General features: G+C 42.7%; 3 protein-coding genes across 7 annotated transcripts; 1 reads left to right on the plus strand and 2 right to left on the minus strand.

Annotated features, from left to right (window-relative positions):
• Positions 1-493: 493 nt before the first annotated feature.
• On the plus strand, positions 494-5,757 carry LOC311027583 (tubulin beta chain-like; the record flags this gene model as incomplete). Its single annotated transcript, XM_084031654.1, has 5 exons — positions 494-635; positions 3,949-4,057; positions 4,301-4,411; positions 4,589-4,833; positions 4,945-5,757. The coding sequence occupies exons 1-5, from the start codon at positions 579-581 to the stop codon at positions 5,755-5,757; spliced, it is 1,335 nt and encodes a 444-aa protein (XP_083887780.1). The 5' UTR covers positions 494-578.
• Positions 5,625-16,227, minus strand: LOC311027586 (class I histocompatibility antigen, F10 alpha chain-like). Of its 5 annotated transcripts, none has more exons than XM_084031659.1 (12): positions 16,075-16,227; positions 15,319-15,585; positions 14,616-14,894; positions 13,938-14,231; positions 11,914-12,042; positions 11,671-11,688; positions 8,551-8,604; positions 8,421-8,460; positions 6,725-6,797; positions 6,567-6,632; positions 6,308-6,393; positions 5,625-5,763 (listed from the first exon to the last, which is right to left on the minus strand). In XM_084031659.1, the coding sequence occupies exons 1-9, from the start codon at positions 16,121-16,123 to the stop codon at positions 6,788-6,790; spliced, it is 1,140 nt and encodes a 379-aa protein (XP_083887785.1). In that variant the 5' UTR covers positions 16,124-16,227; the 3' UTR covers positions 5,625-5,763; positions 6,308-6,393; positions 6,567-6,632; positions 6,725-6,787. The 5 variants fall into 5 exon arrangements, with proteins under 5 accessions (XP_083887785.1, XP_083887784.1, XP_083887783.1 ...); XM_084031658.1 differs by having other exon boundaries at positions 6,308-6,398; XM_084031657.1 differs by lacking the exons at positions 5,625-5,763; positions 6,308-6,393 and having other exon boundaries at positions 6,423-6,632.
• Positions 16,228-17,695: 1,468 nt separating this feature from the next.
• Positions 17,696-20,385, minus strand: hsd17b8 (hydroxysteroid (17-beta) dehydrogenase 8). Its single transcript, XM_084031662.1, has 9 exons — positions 20,231-20,385; positions 19,505-19,707; positions 19,293-19,409; positions 19,083-19,178; positions 18,620-18,705; positions 18,440-18,524; positions 18,278-18,320; positions 17,999-18,073; positions 17,696-17,906 (listed from the first exon to the last, which is right to left on the minus strand). Exons 1-9 carry the CDS (start codon positions 20,274-20,276, stop codon positions 17,887-17,889), a joined length of 771 nt encoding a protein of 256 aa, XP_083887788.1. The 5' UTR covers positions 20,277-20,385; the 3' UTR covers positions 17,696-17,886.
• Between the last annotated feature and the right edge of the window lie 431 nt (positions 20,386-20,816).

Raw genomic sequence — 20,816 nt, forward strand, 5'->3', positions numbered from 1 at the left:
TCCAAAATGTGTATATGTGGTCGACATGTACATTTTATCACCTCATTATAAAATTAAATATAATCTAACTATTATATTATATTGTATTGTGTTATATTATATTATATTTTATATTATATTATATTATATTATATTATATTATATTATATATTATATTATATTATATTATATTATATATTATATTATATTATATTATATATTATATTATATTATATTATATTATATTATATATTGTATTGTATTGTATTGTATTGTATTGTATTGTATTGTACATTGTTTCATTTAGGTTGGTGGGGCTCCAACGGGGCAGTGATGACAAAACCTTGCACTCCTTCCTTCTCTTCCGGTCCTTGCCTTTGATACATGGAAACCCCTTTATTAACTAAATCTGTCGTTTCAGCCAATCAGCGCCGAGGCTCTAGCAATAGCAGCCAATGACCGACGTGAAGAGCGTGACGGCAGGCGTTGAGCCCCGCCCCCAGCTGAGAGCAGCGCTCCCTCTCTCCGTGCGTCCGTCAGTAGACCTGCAGCAGCGCTTCATCCCGCCGACCCCCCGCTGTCATCACTAGCCTTCCATCATGAGGGAAATCGTGCACATCCAGGCCGGCCAGTGCGGGAACCAAATTGGTGCAAAGGTGAGGAAAAATTCACTTTTTCTTCTAGCAGTTTACTCAAGTTTTTCCTTCCAGTTATGCTTTGTTTATTATTTTAAAAGAGAACTTTCTTTTATTGTGTGTTTTGACAGTTTGATACAAAAAAAATGTTTTATTTCATAGCTAAAATAAACTAATATTTTATGTTAGACGACACGAAAACATATATTTCTAGAAGACATAACGGGAGCAGAACCCAACAAACATCAGTTGACCCAGCACTTAGGGTAGTTTATGCTTTGAACGTGACTTCTCCCGTCATCCACCACAAGCAGCGAGCGGCTAACGACAGGTCATCCTCGTCGCGGCGAGCCAAGTTCAAGGTTTGTGCACACTATATTGAATTCATATGTCCGTCTTGCGTTACGTATTAATGTAGTATCTATATATTGTCGTTATCATTGAAGCACACACAGATGCAGTTCATTGGTTTTAGCCGTTTACCAAATTAATTAATGAAACGTCCATAATGCCAGCGGGCTTTTGGTCATGTTTATTGAGTAATTTATTTATTTATTTATTTATTTGTTTATTTCGGGCATGTACATTTAGTCATCATCACATTTAGTCATCATCACACATCTTGCTCACACAGTAAACATGTATACACATGGCCGAAAGGGAAAGCGGGAGAAGCCAAGGCTTATCTAGTCCCGCCCCCATTACCCACAGGGGGGAAAAGAAAGAGAAAAAATAAATAAATACAAAATAAATAATAATAATAATAATAAATTAAAGAAATAAATTAAAAATTAAAAAAAAGTTAGCCAGCTAGCTCGCTGGTTCGCTAGCCTGGCAGCCGGGAGCCAGTGGGCTAATTATCCGGCTGGTTTGCTCGCCAGTCCGGTACTTCGCCAGCTAGCCGGTTTGTTGGGTGCGCGCGAGCTAACTAATGGGCTAGTTCACCGGTAGTTGCTTTGCTATCATACATGTAAACCGCCAGCTAGCCGGTACGCTGGGTGCGTGCGAGCTAACTAACAGGCTAGTTCACCGGTAGTTGCTTTGCTATCATACATGTAAACCGCCAGCTAGCCGGTACGCTGGGTGCGTGCGAGCTAACTAATGGGCTAGTTCACCGGTAGTTGCTTTGCTATCATACATGTAAACCGCCAGCTAGCCGGTACGCTGGGTGCGTGCGAGCTAACTAATGGGCTAGTTCACCGGTAGTTGCTTTGCTATCATACATGTAAACTGCCAGCTAGCCGGTACGCCGGGTGCGCGCGAGCTAACTAACAGGCTATTTGACCGGCAGTTGCTTTGCTATCATACATGTAAACCGCCAGCTAGCCGGTACGCCTGGTGCGCGCGAGCTAACTTACAAGCTAGTGAACTAGCTTGTTAGTTAGCTCGCGCGCAAAACAGCAGGAGCATTAAAAACGCGCGCCGCGCAGTGTGAGAGCGAGAAGCACTGGGGTGACGACTTCTAGATGGCCATTACTGTTTATTATATTAAACCAGGTTTTGTCTTTTAATTAAGTTATTTATCTATTATTGTTCCAGGTCAATGGGCAGCGTTGTAGAAAAACTCACAGTGGCAGCTGACAGACCTCCATGATAGTTTTAAAGGTAAGAGCATAATTTTATCATTCCCACTAAGCAGATGGCCTGCATAGCTAGGTAAAGGGATTATTTGAAAAGTCATGTAATTGACTGCATTATGTTTTAGTGCTCATTCAGTCTTGCTTGTATTTTAAGTTAATAAATTGTTACTGAAAATGCATTTTAATTCCAATAGCTTCATGTAATTGACCCCATATTTTTAGCTGTTCTCCGTTGTAAAAAATAAAGATGTCTTTGTGTTTTGTTTTTGTCTTTCAGATGAGGGAATTGATGAGGAGAGTGTTCTTCTTTTAGAAGAGGGGTCCATCAGGCAGTTGATCCCGAAAGCAAGATATATTACATTTATTCGTGTTATTTTGCAGTGCTGTCAATTGTTGAAGATTGTTTTGTACCTTAATCCTCTGATCTGCCAAAAGTTGAATAAATATTTTTACTATATACTAACATTGTTTAAAAGTGTTTATTGTGTTAATTATAGGATGTATTTGAGAGGGTTTGTAATGTAACTGTTTACGAGACATGGGTATTCTGTTACAGTAAAACACAACATCACGACAATCACCATTTTTGAGGTAGAATTATCCCATTGCAGTTTGTATGAATCAGCATTAGGGTGGAATATTATATAAAGTATAATTTGCCTAATATTTAACCAATTCATATGGTAGAATTTACCCAGGGTTGAAATTAATTTGACCCAGCATTTGAATTAAATGTGGAACCCATTTTGTTGGGTCAAATTAACTACTGCTGGGTTGGTCCAATAGTTACCCAGCCATTTTTTTAGGGTGTAGTCCTTTAATGTGTTCATATTTATTTTTGAATAAATCTAAAAATTGAGTCTTTGTTTAAAATTACTTTTTTTTAATACTTGTTGAACCACTATTGACATATATTGCACTCGTTAGTGTTTTAAAGTTTTAGGTTTATGTATTAATACAAGAGGAGGATTCCTCTATCCTCTACATAGTCCTCTATATAGTCCTCTATCCTCCATATAGTCCTCTACATAGTCCTCTACATAGTCCTCTATCCTCTACATATTCCTCTACATATTCCTCTACATAGTCCTCTACATAGTCCTCTATCCTCTACGTAGTCCTCTACATAGTCCTCTATCCTCTACATAGTCCTCTACAGCAGGGTTTCCTGGCAGGGCAACGAGCGGCGTGGCAGCAACATATGTGGTGACTCAAACTCCCTGATCAGTGAAGACGAGTGCATTTACAGAGGATTTAGTCGGACTGAGGTCGTCCTCATTTCACAATGGATTAACTCCGCTTCAGTTCACGAATTTACTAAATCTAGCTTCAACCAAAACCTGCTCCGGTCTGCAGTTAGGAATGGGACATATATAAAACATTTATGTCACCATTATCCTGGGAAAATAATTGTGATTCATTTGGCCCTCAAAATATGCTCTGAACTTAAAATAGCATCTAAACATACTGGAATAACTTAATATACACACACAGTATGAGGCACAGATTAGGGTCAGTTGACTGAGCTGGTGTGACAGTCTGCGCTTGAATCTTAACACAGTTTGACGTTAATGTGTCGGCATGTAGAATCAAGGCCGACAGAATCCTCCGCTCCGACTGAGCCTCGACGACGAGGGGAACAAGAAGTCTGAGGATTTATAGACGTTTCAGAGGCCAACGTTTGTGTTAATGTGTGTGACTCGCATCTGTTGTGGAGTCCATATTTACTGATGCCTGTGCGTTTGTGTGCTTAGTTCTGGGAGGTGATCAGCGATGAGCACGGCATCGACCCAACAGGAACCTACCACGGCGACAGCGGCCTGCAGCTGGACCGGATCAGTGTGTATTACAACGAGGCCACCGGTAAGTTCATCCCGACACACAGCCGAGGTCGGATCAAACTCCCCCCGGTGGAGACACGGACTCACTGCAGCTGCAAGGAACAGAACACATGCAACCTTTACGAGCCTCATAAAAGTTCTACAGTGTACCCATCAATCCAGACTCCATTAAAAAAAAAAGCATTTTAGAGTTCTTTGCTTGTCGTCTTGCCACCTCCACCTTTGGAGACAAAAATGAGCTGACATGTTGTTTCTGTGTGTCCAGGTGGGAAGTACGTTCCCAGGGCCATCCTCGTGGACCTGGAACCAGGCACCATGGACTCGGTCCGCTCTGGACCTTTTGGACAAATCTTCAGACCTGACAACTTCGTCTTTGGTAAGAAGTTTGAGTCTTTAATGTGGCCCTCTTTTGCAAAGGAGGTCAGAGGTCAGGCTGGGATACAAACCGGCAGTCAAGGAGCTTGTAGAGTTCGCCCAAGGGACACTTTGACAGGATGAGTCGCTCAAACTCAGTGCTACAGCCCCCCGTGTGTGTTGTTGTCTTGCTCCCCAGGTCAAAGTGGAGCTGGAAACAACTGGGCCAAAGGTCACTACACGGAGGGGGCGGAGCTGGTGGATTCGGTCCTGGACGTGGTGAGAAAAGAGGCGGAGAGCTGCGAGTGTCTGCAGGGTTTCCAGCTCACGCACTCTCTGGGAGGAGGGACCGGCTCCGGCATGGGCACGCTGCTCATCAGCAAGATCCGGGAGGAGTACCCGGACCGCATCATGAACACCTTCAGTGTGGTGCCCTCCCCGAAGGTAACACACACACCACTGTACTTAGATACAGTAAAAACCTCCGGGTTCATGACATCATCCAGAGGTGGGATCTATATGTTGTGATGATGTTCCTCGTCTCTTTGTCCTCAGGTGTCCGACACAGTGGTTGAGCCGTACAACGCCACGCTGTCGGTCCACCAGCTGGTAGAAAACACAGATGAGACCTACTGCATTGACAACGAGGCCCTTTATGACATTTGCTTCCGCACTCTCAAACTGACCACGCCCACCTACGGCGACCTCAACCACCTGGTGTCGGCCACCATGAGCGGCGTGACCACCTGTCTGCGTTTCCCCGGCCAGCTCAACGCCGACCTGAGGAAGCTGGCGGTCAACATGGTGCCCTTCCCCCGCCTCCACTTCTTCATGCCCGGCTTTGCCCCTCTGACCAGCAGGGGGAGCCAGCAGTACCGCGCCCTGACGGTGCCCGAGCTCACCCAGCAGGTGTTTGACGCCAAGAACATGATGGCGGCTTGCGACCCTCGCCACGGGCGCTACCTGACGGTGGCGGCGGTGTTCCGCGGCCGCATGTCCATGAAGGAGGTGGACGAGCAGATGCTGCACGTCCAGAACAAGAACAGCAGCTACTTCGTGGAGTGGATCCCCAACAACGTGAAGACGGCCGTCTGCGACATCCCGCCGCGAGGCCTCAAGATGGCCGTCACCTTCATCGGCAACAGCACGGCCATCCAGGAGCTGTTCAAGCGCATCTCGGAGCAGTTCACCGCCATGTTCCGCCGCAAGGCCTTCCTCCACTGGTACACGGGCGAGGGCATGGACGAGATGGAGTTCACGGAGGCCGAGAGCAACATGAACGACCTGGTGTCCGAGTACCAGCAGTACCAGGACGCCACGGCCGAGGAGGAGGGGGAGTTCGAGGAAGACGTGGAGGAGGACGCCTGAAATGAGCTGAAGAAAGAAGGAAAGGAAGGCTGGTTAGAGAAGAATGGGAGTCTGAGGAGGTTTTAATGGAGGGATGGAAACATAAAATACTTCCTTATTGTGTTCAAGTAGAATCTTCAACTGTTACTTTTCCTCCCTACAGTTTTAAACAAATGTCTGTACTTTATAATCCTCACGTTTTCAAAACTCGTTCCTTTAGTTTTAATGCATTTGAGGTGAATTATCCATTCTTTTTTTTTTACCTACTCAAAGGCAGAGACGAATCATTTTTGTTATCTGGTTTGAATTTTGGCATGTGTTACACGTCTGATGTTTGTCATTTTAAAAGATCTGACACTTTTACATTATACACTTCAATAAAGTTGCCAATAAAGTTGCATTGAACATAATTATTTTCACAATAAAATAGTGTCAACTGAAAAAAAACAAGATCATTTCTGATCTAAAGATTAAATTGCTGGAATGTTTTTTACACTTTGTTAAAGGGGAAGATTTCAACTAACATAAAAAGCTTATGAAATAAGTTGTGGTCACCAAATAAATAAAATACCCTTTAAAAGGGTCAGACGGGGTCCAGACTGAGGAGGTGTGGTCATAGATCCCATGTTGGATCCCACCGGGGCTTCTCTTCTGATTCTGAGCTTCCAAAGTAAAACACGGAAATATTACAAACAAAAAGGTATTTATTGGCACAAAAGTGTCTTAACACAGTATAGTACATGTTCACAATCAGGTTTATGGAACCTAATAAACTGTGATCGACAAAAAACAGCAAGCAGAATCATTTAAGCCTTGAATCCGCTACAAACCAGCTGGCCTCCCATTGGTCTTCTTCAGGTGTGATTGACAGCTGATTCATCCAATGAAAAGTCCACCTGACACCGACGGACACACAAAATGTTTAACGAGATGAAAAACCAACGTGTTTTTAAAGAAGCGGCCGTCAGAGACTTGAAGCTCAGCGTACCTGTCACTTCCAGGCTCGCTCCTGTGACGTAACGAGTCGTCTGAAGCCAGGAAGGCGCAGACATCAGCGACCTCTGGTGGAGGACGAGGAGAAGGACGGGGGAGGAATTATTTATAAGTTTCTACCAAACTAAGAGAGCAGACGTCCGCTGTCCCAAAACACCAGCAGGACATACTTTCAGAAACATCTCATTTCATTTTCACCATCAGTGTGCTGAGAAGCTCCAAACAGCCCAGAAGCCTTTAAGGACCCCCCATCATAAATATAAATATATAAAACATATAAATATATTTCAAAAACACATCAAAAGAGATATTATGTAACAACCTGATCTCATGTGAACAAATAATAATAATTAATTTTATTTATGGGCACTCAAGGTCCATAAACTCAAGGTCACCGTACAAATCCTCATATTCCACAAAGAAAAACCTCTAAGACGTCGCTCACCGTAAAAACAAACGTTAGTTTTCAAGAAATATTCAAACAAACTATTAATACAACTGGAAAATGTGTGTGTGCATGTGTGTGTGTGTTGGGGTCAGCAACACTGATCCAACAACGGAGAGAAAAACGCTAATATCTGTTATCTCTCGTTGATACCATCAAACTGCCGGATGCTACGAGTGTAGATATGAAAATGTGAATGCACGTTCATGGATGTGTGTCGACATGTGAATTTACATTTGTGAAAAGCCCAACAGCATTAAAAAAGTATTTATAAGTATTACAGTTCAGCTAGGCTGTATTATTTATAGATGAACATAAACACCAAAAAAATGTAATTTTGTAAACTAAAACAAAAAGCAAAAATCCAAATCATACTTAAGGTTATATAAAATATATACCAACCTAATTTTGAAATGTCGCATTCCAATCAATGAGCATCTACGATGACATCACCGACATCATCGATAATCCTCGGACAAGTCGCCTTTCAAATTACGCATCGTCATTTGATACATTTTTAATTCGCAAATATTGATTATCGCACCTTTTAAAGCCTTGTTGCGTTTGGCAACGTTAATGTTTTGGCCACATGAATATCGGGGACATTCAACCGGTTTTGTCGGTGATCCGGTTCTTTTGTTTATATTAGATTTCAGATTGTGTCAAACTTTGTACATAACAGAGTATAAAGTTATGGACTGAAGTTCACCCTCCTCTTCCTGCAGTCACTCACATCTGTCAAATACACAAGCATTAAAAATCCATCCATCCATCCACCCATCGTCTACCGCTTATCCTGTATTCAGGGTCGTGGGGGGGGGGGGGGGGGGGTGGAGTCGATCCCAGTTGTCATTGGGCGAAGGCAGGTTACACCCTGGACAGGTCGCCAGTCTATCACAGGGCCGACATGTAGAGACAAACAACCATTCATACTCACATTCACACCTACGGGCAATTTAGAGTCATCAATGAACCTATCCCCATCCTGCATGTCTTTGGACTGTGGGAGGAAGCCAGAGAACCCGGAGAGAACCCACGCTTACACGGGGAGAACATGCAAACTCCACACAGAAGGAACCCGGGCCGACCCGGGAATCGAACCCGGGAGCATTAAAAATGAACAGTGCAAAACGTAATAATATGGCAATAAAGGTATTAGAAATGGAAGGTGTGAAACCACTGGGATAGACAAGGAAATGTTTGTAAGTTCTCAACGTTCATCGTACAGACGTCACACATTAGTTACCTTTTATCCAACGGTGTGTTGCTGCTTGAACTCTCTGAATCTGAAGAGACCAAAATACAAAACAATAGTCAAGTAAAGGACAAAATCAGATAAAGAAGTGTTTTGTACGGACAAACAGATGGATATGGACCTGATTGGTTAATCAATGATCCTGTAGATTTAGTCTCACATTGGGTCTTCTTGTCTAAAAAACAGAACAAAATAAATCAACACAAGGCCAATCCTGGGTGACTGTCGTGACATTCTCTAGTCTATAGTGTTACTACTCACATATATATACACATTCACAGTATATCTGCAGTATCATACTAGCCTACTTTACCTATTCACTGTACAATGTACATCATTTGTAAGCATTAAAGTACACAAATAAGAGAATCCTCCTTCACCGCTTCATTTCAGTTAGAAAATGTCAAAAATGTCACATTCATCATTTTATCCCGTCAGATATTTGTGTTAAATTGTCATATTAGCGTATGAACTCATTCATCCTTCCATGCAGTTGGAATGAAAATTTAAAATATAGGGAGCGACTGCTTTTCAAGTGATTATTACTTTTAAATGTTATTATTATTTAAAGTTTGAATTGCACCAACTCTTATCTAGTAACAACTTGAACACTCATCAGCATGAACGCAGACTTTGTTAAAGGAAAACACCACCGCATTTCCATACTGAACTATGTTCTGCTCTGATCTTAGACGAGGTGATACATACCTCCCTCTCCTCTGTGCGTGCACTCAATGGCTCTTGCGCGCACTCCGCGCAGCGCTAATTTGCTAGCATGTAGCTTGTCCCAGTATATTCCTTAGGATCCAAAGGGGGGTGAAGTTAGAAGCGACCAAGCACTTCCACGTTGTCCCTATTTAAATACGGTTACGTGAGTAGTTACACGACCCAAGTTTGGTTACACAAAATGAAACATGCCAATTTTTCTAAGCGGATAACAAGGATAACTATATAGTATGGCGGAATAACAACTGGAAGCACTTCGACGTCGGCGCAGTAATATCATCACTCCCCTCCCCCTCTTACTTCCGTCAATAGAACCTACGTGACCTGCACGCCGTCGCCTGCACTACCTGTAGTAGTTTGTGCACAGTTGAGGAAGCATCAGGTTGTAGTAAGATAGTTTGTGAACAATCAAACATCATGGTTATAACGTGCATCGTACAGGGTTGTGAAAACAAGCAGAAGGTATATAGTCCCGTCATGTTTTGAGTGATGATATTACTGCGCCGACGTCGAAGTGCTTCCAGTTGTTATTCCGCCATACTATATAGTTATCCTTGTTATCCGCTTAGAAAAATTGGCATGTTTCATTTTGTGTAACCAAACTTGGGTCGTGTAACTACTCACGTAACCGTATTTAAATAGGGACAACGTGGAAGTGCTTGGTCGCTTCTAACTTCACCCCCCTTTGGATCCTAAGGACAAGCTACATGCTAGCAAATTAGCGCTGCGCGGAGTGCGCGCAAGAGCCATTGAGTGCACGCACAGAGGAGAGGGAGGTATGTATCACCTCGTCTAACATCAGAGCAGAACATAGTTCAGTATGGAAATGCGGTGGTGTTTTCCTTTAAGTACGTGAGAGACCAGACGACATGGTGACTACAGCAGTACCAGCAGAGGGCGCTGTTTCTCTGAGCCTTGCACCCCATGCTGCTGGTCGCTTCACATTTTGTTTTCAGCAGGAATTAAACCTTGACCAACTTTAGCACTCAGTGAAAGCCACTTTTGAAAATCAACGCAACAAAAATGTTAAAGGGATAGCTCGGAATTTTGGACATAAGACCTATTTTCCAAGTGAGCCGGTGTGTTCGAGACGTAAGGAGACGTTTTCAAGACATTTTATTCAGCTCTTCTAGTTGCCGAGTTCGCTTATGCTATGGCTAGCGCAAATCAATCGTTCTTAGCTAGCATGGCATTAAAAACAGTCTTGCCCACTCCACAGTGCACCCGAGGCAAATCCATTGTAACGGCAGACTATCGCTGTACATATGTGTTGATAGAATGTTTGAAATAAAACCAACCTTGCATTTTTAAGGATTTATGTCTCAGCAGCAGCAGCGTGTCATACTTCCTAGTAGGCTATGGCAGCGGCGGAGTGATATCACCTAGCACTTATAAGTTACCGGTTCTATAATAGTTTGTTTACCTGCTGTCATTGCTACAGACGCACAGTAGCCTGCAGTGCTAGTTTCTTCAATCTCACAGAAATGGACACTTTTGGAGAATATACTGAAACCTTTGAAGACTCTGATGAATATGAATATGCAGAGGAAGAATTGCGCGAGAGGGATGCTCAAAGGGCAGAACGTGAACAAGAGTCTGTGGAGACCAAGATAGCCCCTGCTGGAGCTGAGAACCGGGACCGAACAAACGGAGACTGGTGGTGCCAGGAGGGAATCCCCTGCAACGCGTCCGAGGGATTACGGGTCTACGGACGGAGCAGAGGTCCGGGTTCGCGGTGCGTAATTGTGGGTTCGCGTGGCCGTGGGCTGCCCGGTGTTTGCGTGAGGTCTAAGCGCTTTTTCACCCAGGTCTGAGGGTATGAGTCCCGACAATTCGTCCCGGTTCGATTGCCTATTTACGGGCAGTATTTCGGGCGGCGCGTTTTAGAGTTTTGAGTCCAACGGAGAGTCCGCATGTGTGGATTTGCGGAGCCGCCCACTGTCCGGTGTTGGTCTGCGGTCCAAGGGCTTTTCACCCAGCTCTGAGGGTACGAGGCCCGACTATTCGGCGGTGTTCATGTGTCTATTTACCAGAGGGAATCCTCGCAACGCGTCCGAGGGTTTACGGTTCTTCGGACGGACCATGGTCCGGGTTCGCGGTGCGTAATTGTGGCTTTGCGTGGCGGTGGGCTGCCCGGTGTTTGAGTGAGCTCCGAGGGCTTTTCAGACAGCCTTGGGGGTATAAGTGCCGACAGTTTGGCCCGGTTCGATTGCCTATTTACGGGCAGTATTTCGGGCGGCGCATCTTAGAGTTTTGAGTCCGACGGAGCAAAGTAAAATTCCGCTGCTGCTGAGAAACTAGTTCCTCAAAAAATGGATGATTCATGCGATGCAAGGTTTTGTTTCAAATATTATTCTATCAACACACATATGTACATCGACAGTCTAGTGTTTTAATGGATTTGCCTCGGGTGCACTGTGGAGTGGGCAAGACTGTTTTTAATGCCTGTCTAGCTAAGAACCATTGACTTGCGCTAGCCATAGCATAAGCGAATAATAAAACAGGATGTACTTACAAGTATGCGGGCATTTGTCTGAAAGAAAAACTGGGATTAAACAAAATACATGAAAAATAGGAGCAAATCTGATGAAACCTGAATCTGACAATAAAAATAACAATGAATGTTGAACTTGAATATGAGTTTGTGTCTTCTAGTCGTGACCTTATAGCGCTTGTTGTTGAAGTTTGCTGGATAAAGTCACCAACTCAAAGCCTGAAATCAAGAAGAGATGAGACAACGTCTCCGTTTGGGTCTTACAGTTCCTCTTTATGTGAACCACGAATCCAATCCCAGCGAGGACGAGAGCAAGAAGTACGACTGCAGCGATGACGATGATGACGGTGGTCATGTCAGTGGTCATGTCAGTGGTCATGTCAGTGGGCTTCTCTGTTGAGCACAAAACAAGAGGAAATAGTCACAACCTGAACAGATGAAGCAGGTTCCAGGAGAAGAACCTCCATTTGTCAACCGGACCACAATCCTGTATTCAGTGTGTTTGTTGGTCCTTTTGAAAACGTGATCCTGACTAATCTCCTGACAGATACATACATTCATCCAGTTATTAAATCATTCTACTCATCCTTTAAAACTGACCAGTAGTTCATTCAATACGGCGCTGTAGAAGAAAATGCGTTACCTTACAATTCTTATTTTAATCTCATACTAATATAGCTTTCTCTTGTACTCATCTAATGTCCTGCTGCCCCTATTTGATTGTGGTTAACTTGTGAGTCTTGATGAAAAGACCCTTGGATCTTCCCCCCTTCCTGAACTGTCTCCATAACATCTTTGTCTCACATACATTGATCAAGGCCCGACGAGTGGCTCCTGTTGTGACCAGTGTTGGGCAAGTTACTCTAAAAAATTAACTAGTTAAAGTACTAGTTACTTCTTCCAGAAAGTAACTAAAGTAGTTACTGAGTTACAAATTCTAAAAGTAACTATTGCGTTACTTTCAAATCATTTTTAAATACCGATGTGTCAAACAATTTGGACCCCATCTCCATCCCTCTTTGACGGAACTTAAAAAACATGTGCGTGTTCAATTATTTATGATAAATCTGAGTATTATAATGAAATGGATACTCAATACAATACAAGCAGAAATCCACAGTGCACAAATCTAAACCATTTTAGTGGAGATCTTATAATTACTATGCTTATAGAGTGGATTGGTAAAAATCACACAATATCTTTTGGAAAAGCATGTAGCAAAACATTATCAACCAATTCTAATCCAATAGTAGTAATAATAACAACAATAATAATAATAATACATTTTATTGATCAGATTGAAGTGGATACGCTGCTTTATTGGGAGCCAGTGAAGGTGTTGCAGGATGGGTGTAATGCATTTCTTTGAGTAACTTACACTTTGACTTCTAAAGAAGTCTCTTATGTCCACTTTTCTTTTTTTAGACATCCTGGCTGCGTCTAATTACCAAACACACACGCGCGCACATACGCACATGGACACCGATTCAAACGTTAATGTAAATGAAACCTCTGATATTACAATCCTTCTAGCTGACGTGAACCAGGCAGAACAAACTCCCAACTTCCAGTAGCGGACTCCTGTAGGACTCCTGACCGCAGACTAGCAGACCGTCGGTGTGCAAGCAAGATGGAGTGACAGCGGGGACGGCCAATCACACAAGAAACGGCAGAGCCAATCGAAGAGCTTGTGGGCGGTCTAAACTAAGGGAAACAGGCTTCAGCTTGAGCGGCCGTTTTCCGCTTGGTCCTAGTGCTTGACGCGTCTCTGTTTACTATAGCGTAACATTTGTTTCTTTCTGCCTTCAACGAGGTAACGCAACACATTTTTGGCAGTAACGATAACGGCGTTATAATAATGAGATAAGTAATCAATTGGATTACTCGTGACTGAAAAAAGTAACGGCGTTACTAACGCCGTTATTCCCATCACTGGCTGTGACATTGTCTAGCTGTCCCGAGAACAGTCACACCTTGTAGACATCCACAGATTTCTCTTCCTCTGCAGAGAGACGTGTTGATTCAATGCAAATCACTCATGACGCCTTCCCTTTTGTTCTCCAGAGAGTTCTGTATAAATCCACCTCGGCCAGGCCATTCGGTAGACTGGATCTTCATGGATACACTGTGAATTTCTTTTCTCCACTGTCAGTGATTAAACCTCATTTGAACCAGCTACAGAATTGGACCTGAAGAGTTTTTCTTCCACAGCGCCTACGACCTCTGAACTGTGGTTTGATTATTATGTTTCTAATAATGTTTCTCATCACTTCTGGTCTCAGTCTCACCTTCGTTGCTCCTGATGACGTCCAGTGTGTTGACGATGTCCTTCTTCACACCAGAGAGCTGAAACACACACTCGTACCTGCTCCGGTCTTCAGCTGCCACTGAGAGTTTCAGGTCGGCACTCATCTGGAAGGTTCCATCGTGGTTGGGGAGGATCTCTCCGAGGTCCACGTCCTCATGGAGATCCTCTCCATCTCTCCTCCAGAACAGTTCGGCTCTTTGAGGGTAGAAACCTGTAGCGTGGCAGCTGATTGGAGAGGAGGGAGTCTTCTGGAGGAAGGACACTGAGGGAAGCTCTGAGGAGAGAGAGTGTTTTGATTATTGCTACCATTGTATTTATATAGTATTGGGGCTTAACAAATATCTCCTGTAACACACTGTTCTATGTCATTCTGTCTTCTGAGTATAATATAGCAAGACAAGGAGACAAAAATAATCCTGTTCTGCTTCCTCTGCAACGTAACACAAACATTCAAAGTTATCAAAAGAAGATGCCCATTATCAGAGGCCATAGTTATATTTTCCATCATTATGATGAAAATGTTACTAAACAAGTCTCTTTTTCAAACAAGTATTTCAGACGATGTGAGCAACTCACCTTTCCTTTACATCAACAAACAAACAAACATATCTTTAAAATGATTGTGTCCAATTAACTATGTCAGGTCATGTGATTCTACCTTTTCTCAGCAGAGAGCTGCTCCCGTACTTCAAATACTTCTTCAGCCAATCAGGACAAATCTGGGTGAGGTAGTGTTTATACTGTTCTGTCAGAGCTTTACTATGATCCAGCTTTTGTTTGGTGATGAAAGCCTGGCGGTTTGGAGCGATCCATGTCTCTGTCTTCAGGTCAAACACTATGAAGTCTTCTCCATCAAAACCATATTGAAAATAACCATTAAATTTATCAGTCTCATCATCCCATTCACAGCCGTACATCCACTGGAAAATGTGGGCACCTGAGAGAGAGAGAGAGATTGTTTCCATGGAGACACACTGATCCACAGACAGCAACAGAGGAGCTACACCTGCTGCTGTGATTGGCTCCATGAAAGTCACTTACAGCCAATTAACAGTTAATTGATGTGTAATAATTATTATGCTTGCTATGTTTTATAAATAAAATATTGTTTATATTGTTTGCTTCGATGATTTGTACATTTTCTTTCTTTGTCGATGTATTCTTAATTTAATTAATTAATGTGATTTAATTGACATGCCCGAAATAAACAAATAAATAAATAAATAACAGTTGATACAGAGTGAGACACATTATTATTTAGTGCAGTATAGAAACATTGAGGTGTATATTGTGTGTTTATTAAAATACAGGATTAAAGTATCAACCAAATGTTGTCAGAATGAAGTGAAACATAAACAAACCTCCAGTTTGGTTGAAGCGCTTCTTTGCAACTTCAACGTTGTTTTTGTTGCCCTGCTGGTTACCCACATTGATCTCAGTGCTCGTCTGCCAGTACTGAGGATCATCTTCTGTGATTCTGTTCATCCAGTCCTGTTTGGGTTCTGCTCTCCTGGTGTTGCTGTCATAATGAATTATCTCAACGTCATCAACCAACCCAACAGACACATACTCTGGGAAGTTTGGGACTCCAGAGGACGACGTGGAGAAATACTTCAGAGAGTGAATCTCTGCAACAGACAATAAAATGATTTTTTTTTAATTAAAAATAATAATAAATTCCCCATGGACAAAGAGTAATCGCAGATATATCGGTATCAGCGCAAACGCTGACATATGTGCACATATAAAACATGCATGTTTAAAGAATCTAACTTTGAAATGGTGTCATTATATAGTTTTAACAGCAGAAAGGAAGTAAAATACCAACGAAAATAAAAAGAAACAAGAAATGAGAAAAAAAGTTCTCTCTCTCTCTATCTGCTACACAACGCTCCAGAAACCCTGTTCCCTGTGTGAATATATCTAAATAAATTAAATATAAATTAAATAAGTTAAAGGAGTACAACATATTGGCTACTTATGACTAAATTAATGTCTCATTTAGGCGTACTAAAGAAACACAAGGCCTATAAAATGACGGAAGGTGGTTAGTTTCGCTTTAACGCGACGTTCTACACAGTTCTTCAGTTATGGTTGTTTAGTCGCCTGATTCTTACCTGCTGCTGCTTTGTGGCAGATCAACAGCAACACCATGACCGCCCTCATTTTCTTCTTAGGACGAGATTTGGAGAAGAGAACACTTTGGAGAACATTTACTTGAATGTCGCCTCGCTGTTTCCCCTTATTGTCTCTCTGACACACAGCTTCAACCGTCTCGTCCGTGACATGAAGATACTTGAATCCGACCAATAGAAAATTCTACATTGGCTGTGCGTCACGAGTTACTAGGTGGAAGCAAAGAGAAGGGGTTGTTAGCAGTGATGCCACTAACGCGCTACTTAGTAACGCGTTACTGTAGTCGGACTACTTTTTTCAGTAACGAGTAGTCTAACGTGCTACTATTGCCAAACCAGTATTCAGTGTGTATTACAACGAGGCCACCGGTAAGTTCATCCCGACACACAGCCGAGGTCGGATCAAACTCCCCCCGGTGGAGACACGGACTCACTGCAGCTGCAAGGAATAGAACACATGCAACCTTTACGAGCCTCATAAAAGTTCTACAGTGCACCCATCAATCCAGACTCCATTAAAAAAAAAAAGCATTTTAGAGTTCTTTGCTTGTCGACTTGCCACCTCCACCTTTCGAGACAAAAATGAGCTGACATGTTGTTTCTGTGTGTCCAGGTGGGAAGTACGTGGTAGTAAGTACACCATGGACTCGGTCCGCTCTGGACCTTTTGTAGAATTTTAGAATGACACTGATTGATTTGAGTTAAGGACATCTCTGACTACATACAGACTGGAAATCAAGCATTTTTACTGTTAACATATATTACAAAGTAAATGTTCTACATCTTTACCAAATACGTAGATTTCTGAATATTTAAGGCGCTATAAAAATACTTTACTCAATAATTATTCGTTAAATGTAGGACTTTTACTTTGTAATTTCTCTTAATTGGTACAGTAGAAATGCTTGATTTTCAGTATGTGTGTAGTCAGAGATGTCCTCAATACAAATCTATCAGTATCATTCTGGAATTATTGAGAAAAGTATTCTTATAGCACCCCAAATATTCAGAAATATACCTATTATTCATTAAATGTAGGACTTTTACTTTGTAATTTATCTTAATTGGTACAGTAAAAATGCTTCATTTTTGTTATGTATGTAGTCAGAGATGTCCTCAACTCAAATCAATCAGTGTCATTCTGGAATTATTGAGAAAAGTATTCTTATAGCACCCCAAATATTCAGAAATATACCTATTATTCATTAAATGTAGGACTTTTACTTTGTAATTTATCTTAATTGGTACAGTAAAAATGCTTCATTTTTGTTATGTATGTAGTCAGAGATGTCCTCAACTCAAATCAATCAGTGTAATTCTGGAATTACCTCAAATATTCAGAAATCGACCTATTATTCGTTAAATGTAGGACTTTAACTTCGTAATTTCTCTTAATTGGTACAGTAAAAATGGTTCATATTAAACATACCTGTAGTCAATTATGTGTAGAAGTCAAATATACCACCCATAGCCAGGAATTATTGAGCAAAGTGTTTTTACAGGAAGTCAAATATGGTCAAAGATGCTTGATTTAAAATCCCATGTTGGATCCCACCGGGGCTTCTCTTCTGATTCTGAGCTTCCAAAGTAAAACATGGAAATATTACAAACAAAAAGGTATTTATTGGCACAAAAGTGGCTTCACACAGTATAGTACATGTTCACAATCAGGTTTATGGAACCTAATAAACTGTGATCGACAAAAAACAGCAAGCAGAATCATTTAAGCATTGAATCCGCTACAAACAAGCTGGCCTCCCATTGGTCTTCTTCATCATGTGATTGACAGCTGATTCATCCAATGAAAAGTCCACCTGACACCGACGGACACACAGAAGGTTGAACGAGATGAAAAACCAACGTGTTTTTAAAGAAGCGGCCGTCAGAGACTTGAAGCTCAGCGTACCTGTCACTTCCAGGCTCGCTCCTGTGACGTAACGAGAGTCGTCGGAAGCCAGGAAGGCGCAGACATCAGCGACCTCTGGTGGAGGACAAGGAGAAGGACGGGAGAGGAATTATTTATACCTTTTTAAAGAACTTCTTCCACAGAAACAAACATGTTTTTAGCTGCAGCAGCAGAGTTTGGAGCTTAGAAAAGTACACATCCTCTCCATTATGCATAATAATAATAATAATATAATTATAATAATAAGGTTGTGATGAGTTAAATAGAGTTTTCACTGACCTGCAGGCTCGCCCATTCTTCCCAGAGGCACCAAGGACTTCATCTGAAAGCCAACCGACAGGAAAATCCCCTCAACTAACCCTAATTACACTGAAGGGAATATCTTGTTTTTGAAAGGTTTGCATGCTATTCAGTGAGTCATGACCCGTGTGTGTGCCATACCTTGCTGAGAACCTTCTCTGGAACTTTATCCGTCATCGGCGTCGATATGAAACCTGGCAGCACACAATTACAGCGAATCCCAAACCTGCAGGCAAAGAGAAGGAAAAGCAACCGACTGGGTTTCTCCTCTGGTTCTGAAGCCTAAACTCCTTGACGTGTGATCGTCTGTGTTCGTTGTACCTGCTGAGCTCTTTGGCGGCGGTCCTGGTTAGACCCTCCACTCCGGCTTTAGAGGCGGCGTAGTTCGCCTGTCCGATGTTCCCCACCTGCAAACGTTCAGACACGAGGAAAACACGAGGAGACTTCACTGTCATTATTCTTGGCTTTAAGTTGATCAGAGAGGTAAAAGGAAACATTCCTTCACATCGAGTGAAACAAATTCAACTTCATTTGGTTTGATACAAAGAAAAAGCAGAAAGTCTCAATCTTAGAGGGGACATATGCTCATTTTCAGGTTCACACACATTTTGGGTTTCTACTAGAACACATTTCTTTGCTTTTAAACACATTATTTTCCCACGTTGCCTGTGTGGATCTCCCCGTATTCACGATCCCACTATCAAACTTATCGTTTGGTCCTTTCCGGATACAAACTTCACAGCTTCAGCTGAATATCGAGACTGTAAAATAGAAATGAGCTCACCTTTCCCACGATGCTGCCCACAGTGACGATGGATCCTTTGGGTGCTCCACAGGCCACCAGAGCCTGAGCCACAGCCTGAATGACCAAGAATGAACCCTGGGAGAGGGAAAGATGACCGAATTAACCACGTCACTCTCTTCTGCTCTTCGTCTAAGAGACAGACAGGCAGAGAGACAGGTCTGTCTGATGATGAACAAACTGTCATGCTACCTTCAGGTTGACCTGGAGGACTCTGTCAAAGTGAGCCTCCGCCATGTTGAGCAGGAAGTCGTCCTGGGTGATGCCCGCTGCGTTCACGCACACCGAGGGAGGCTGAAAGTATCGAGTCTGCAGAGGAAGAGGAGGAACCGAGATGGACAAACAGGCCCTGCAGCGTTGTAGCACAAAGTCAAGAGGGCAACAAAAAAGCAGCACACACACACCTGCACACTCGTGAGCATCTTCTTCACGCTCTCCGACGACGACACATCCACCACAACCGCCGTGTGACCCTGTCCTCGGAGGTCACTGGGCAGGCTCCCGAGGGTCTCATTGGCCGACTCCTCGCTGATGTCGGCGACCACCACGGAGGCGCCCTCGGAGGCCAGACGCTGACACACCGCACGTCCAATCCCGCTGCCGCCACCTGGGTGGGAAGAGCAGCATGAAGTCAGCATGTGTGAAGCTTGTTTCATGACCTGAGGAAGGAGTCTGGATACGTTTGACAGGAAGGAGGTCACTCATTTGAACGGCCAGAGGTCACTTAATGACCTTCCACTTGAACCTCTTTGCTTCATCTGGACTTGTGTCTGCAAACTGAACCCCCAGAGACCCAAAACTCAAGTGAATGTAACTTTTTCTTCTATCCCAGACAGCTTCACTTCTACTGCCTGACTTTGGAAGTTTACCAGGAAAAAATATACTTTATTGAAATGATTACAGCCAATGAATCAATTAGAAAATACATCTATTGGTCTAACTATTTCGTCATGTATTACGTAGAGACCGTGTGGTTGCTGCTTCTCCACATTAAGGCGCAGCTGCTTCGTTGAATTATGAAGTGAAACGTCTTTGTTTTGCTGGTCGGACAAAACAAAGACTTGGTGATTCACACACAAAACGATTCAAGCAGAGAATCGATAATGATGAACGGTGAAACGTAAACGTACCGGTGACAACTGCCAACCTTGATATAAGCCTTGTGGCAGCCGCCATGATGGTTCCGCCTCCTTCCGGTTGTTAACGTTTGCCCCACATTCGAGTTTGACGCCGACAACGAACGCAAACTAGGATAATATTAATAGCAGCTTCCGGGGGCAGCTTTATCTGTATTTATCGATGTAGAGGCACTGCAACATGACTAAAAATCAAACAAACAGCTGCGATAACCGCTAGACGCGATCACGGCGCGACATCTCACGTCTGCCGTTTAAGCTTTATTTTGAAAGTGGTCACCGGAAGTGCCACTATCTATCTTTACACGAATGCTGGAGTTGCTTGTTCTGGCCACTAGAGGGCGTTACGGCTACGGATATACTTTGGTAAAAAGTAAACTGAGGTGAAACTGTTGTTCAACAGGACTTGTAGTTTTTACATCAAATAAATATTTTTCTTTTCATCGTCATGTCAGCTAGCAAGATAGCTAGCTACTTTAGCCAATCAAGGATGCCAGTATATTTATCTTGTACCAATTTTCACTGTTTATATAACATCAGCAAATAAAATGTCTTAAGATTTTCATGATTATGTTGTTGT

The sequence above is a fragment of the Eutrigla gurnardus genome, assembly GCF_963514095.1.
Source record: "Eutrigla gurnardus genome assembly, chromosome: 17".
Taxonomy (NCBI): domain Eukaryota; kingdom Metazoa; phylum Chordata; class Actinopteri; order Perciformes; family Triglidae; genus Eutrigla; species Eutrigla gurnardus.

Coding starts and splice junctions, on each gene's coding strand:
- LOC311027586 (XM_084031659.1), bottom strand. CDS start 16,123: ATGAGGGCGGTCATGGTGTTGCTGTTGATCTGCCACAAAGCAGCAGCA. Junction 15,586..16,074: donor CTGCCACAAAGCAGCAGCAG/GTAAGAATCAGG, acceptor TGTCTGTTGCAG/AGATTCACTCTCTGAAGTAT. Junction 8,461..8,550: donor ATCATTGATTAACCAATCAG/GTCCATATCCAT, acceptor TGGTCTCTTCAG/ATTCAGAGAGTTCAAGCAGC.
- hsd17b8 (XM_084031662.1), bottom strand. CDS start 20,276: ATGGCGGCTGCCACAAGGCTTATATCAAGGTTGGCAGTTGTCACCG. Junction 19,708..20,230: donor AAGGTTGGCAGTTGTCACCG/GTACGTTTACGT, acceptor CTTCCCACCCAG/GTGGCGGCAGCGGGATTGGA. Junction 18,074..18,277: donor AAGAATGGGCGAGCCTGCAG/GTCAGTGAAAAC, acceptor GTCCTCCACCAG/AGGTCGCTGATGTCTGCGCC.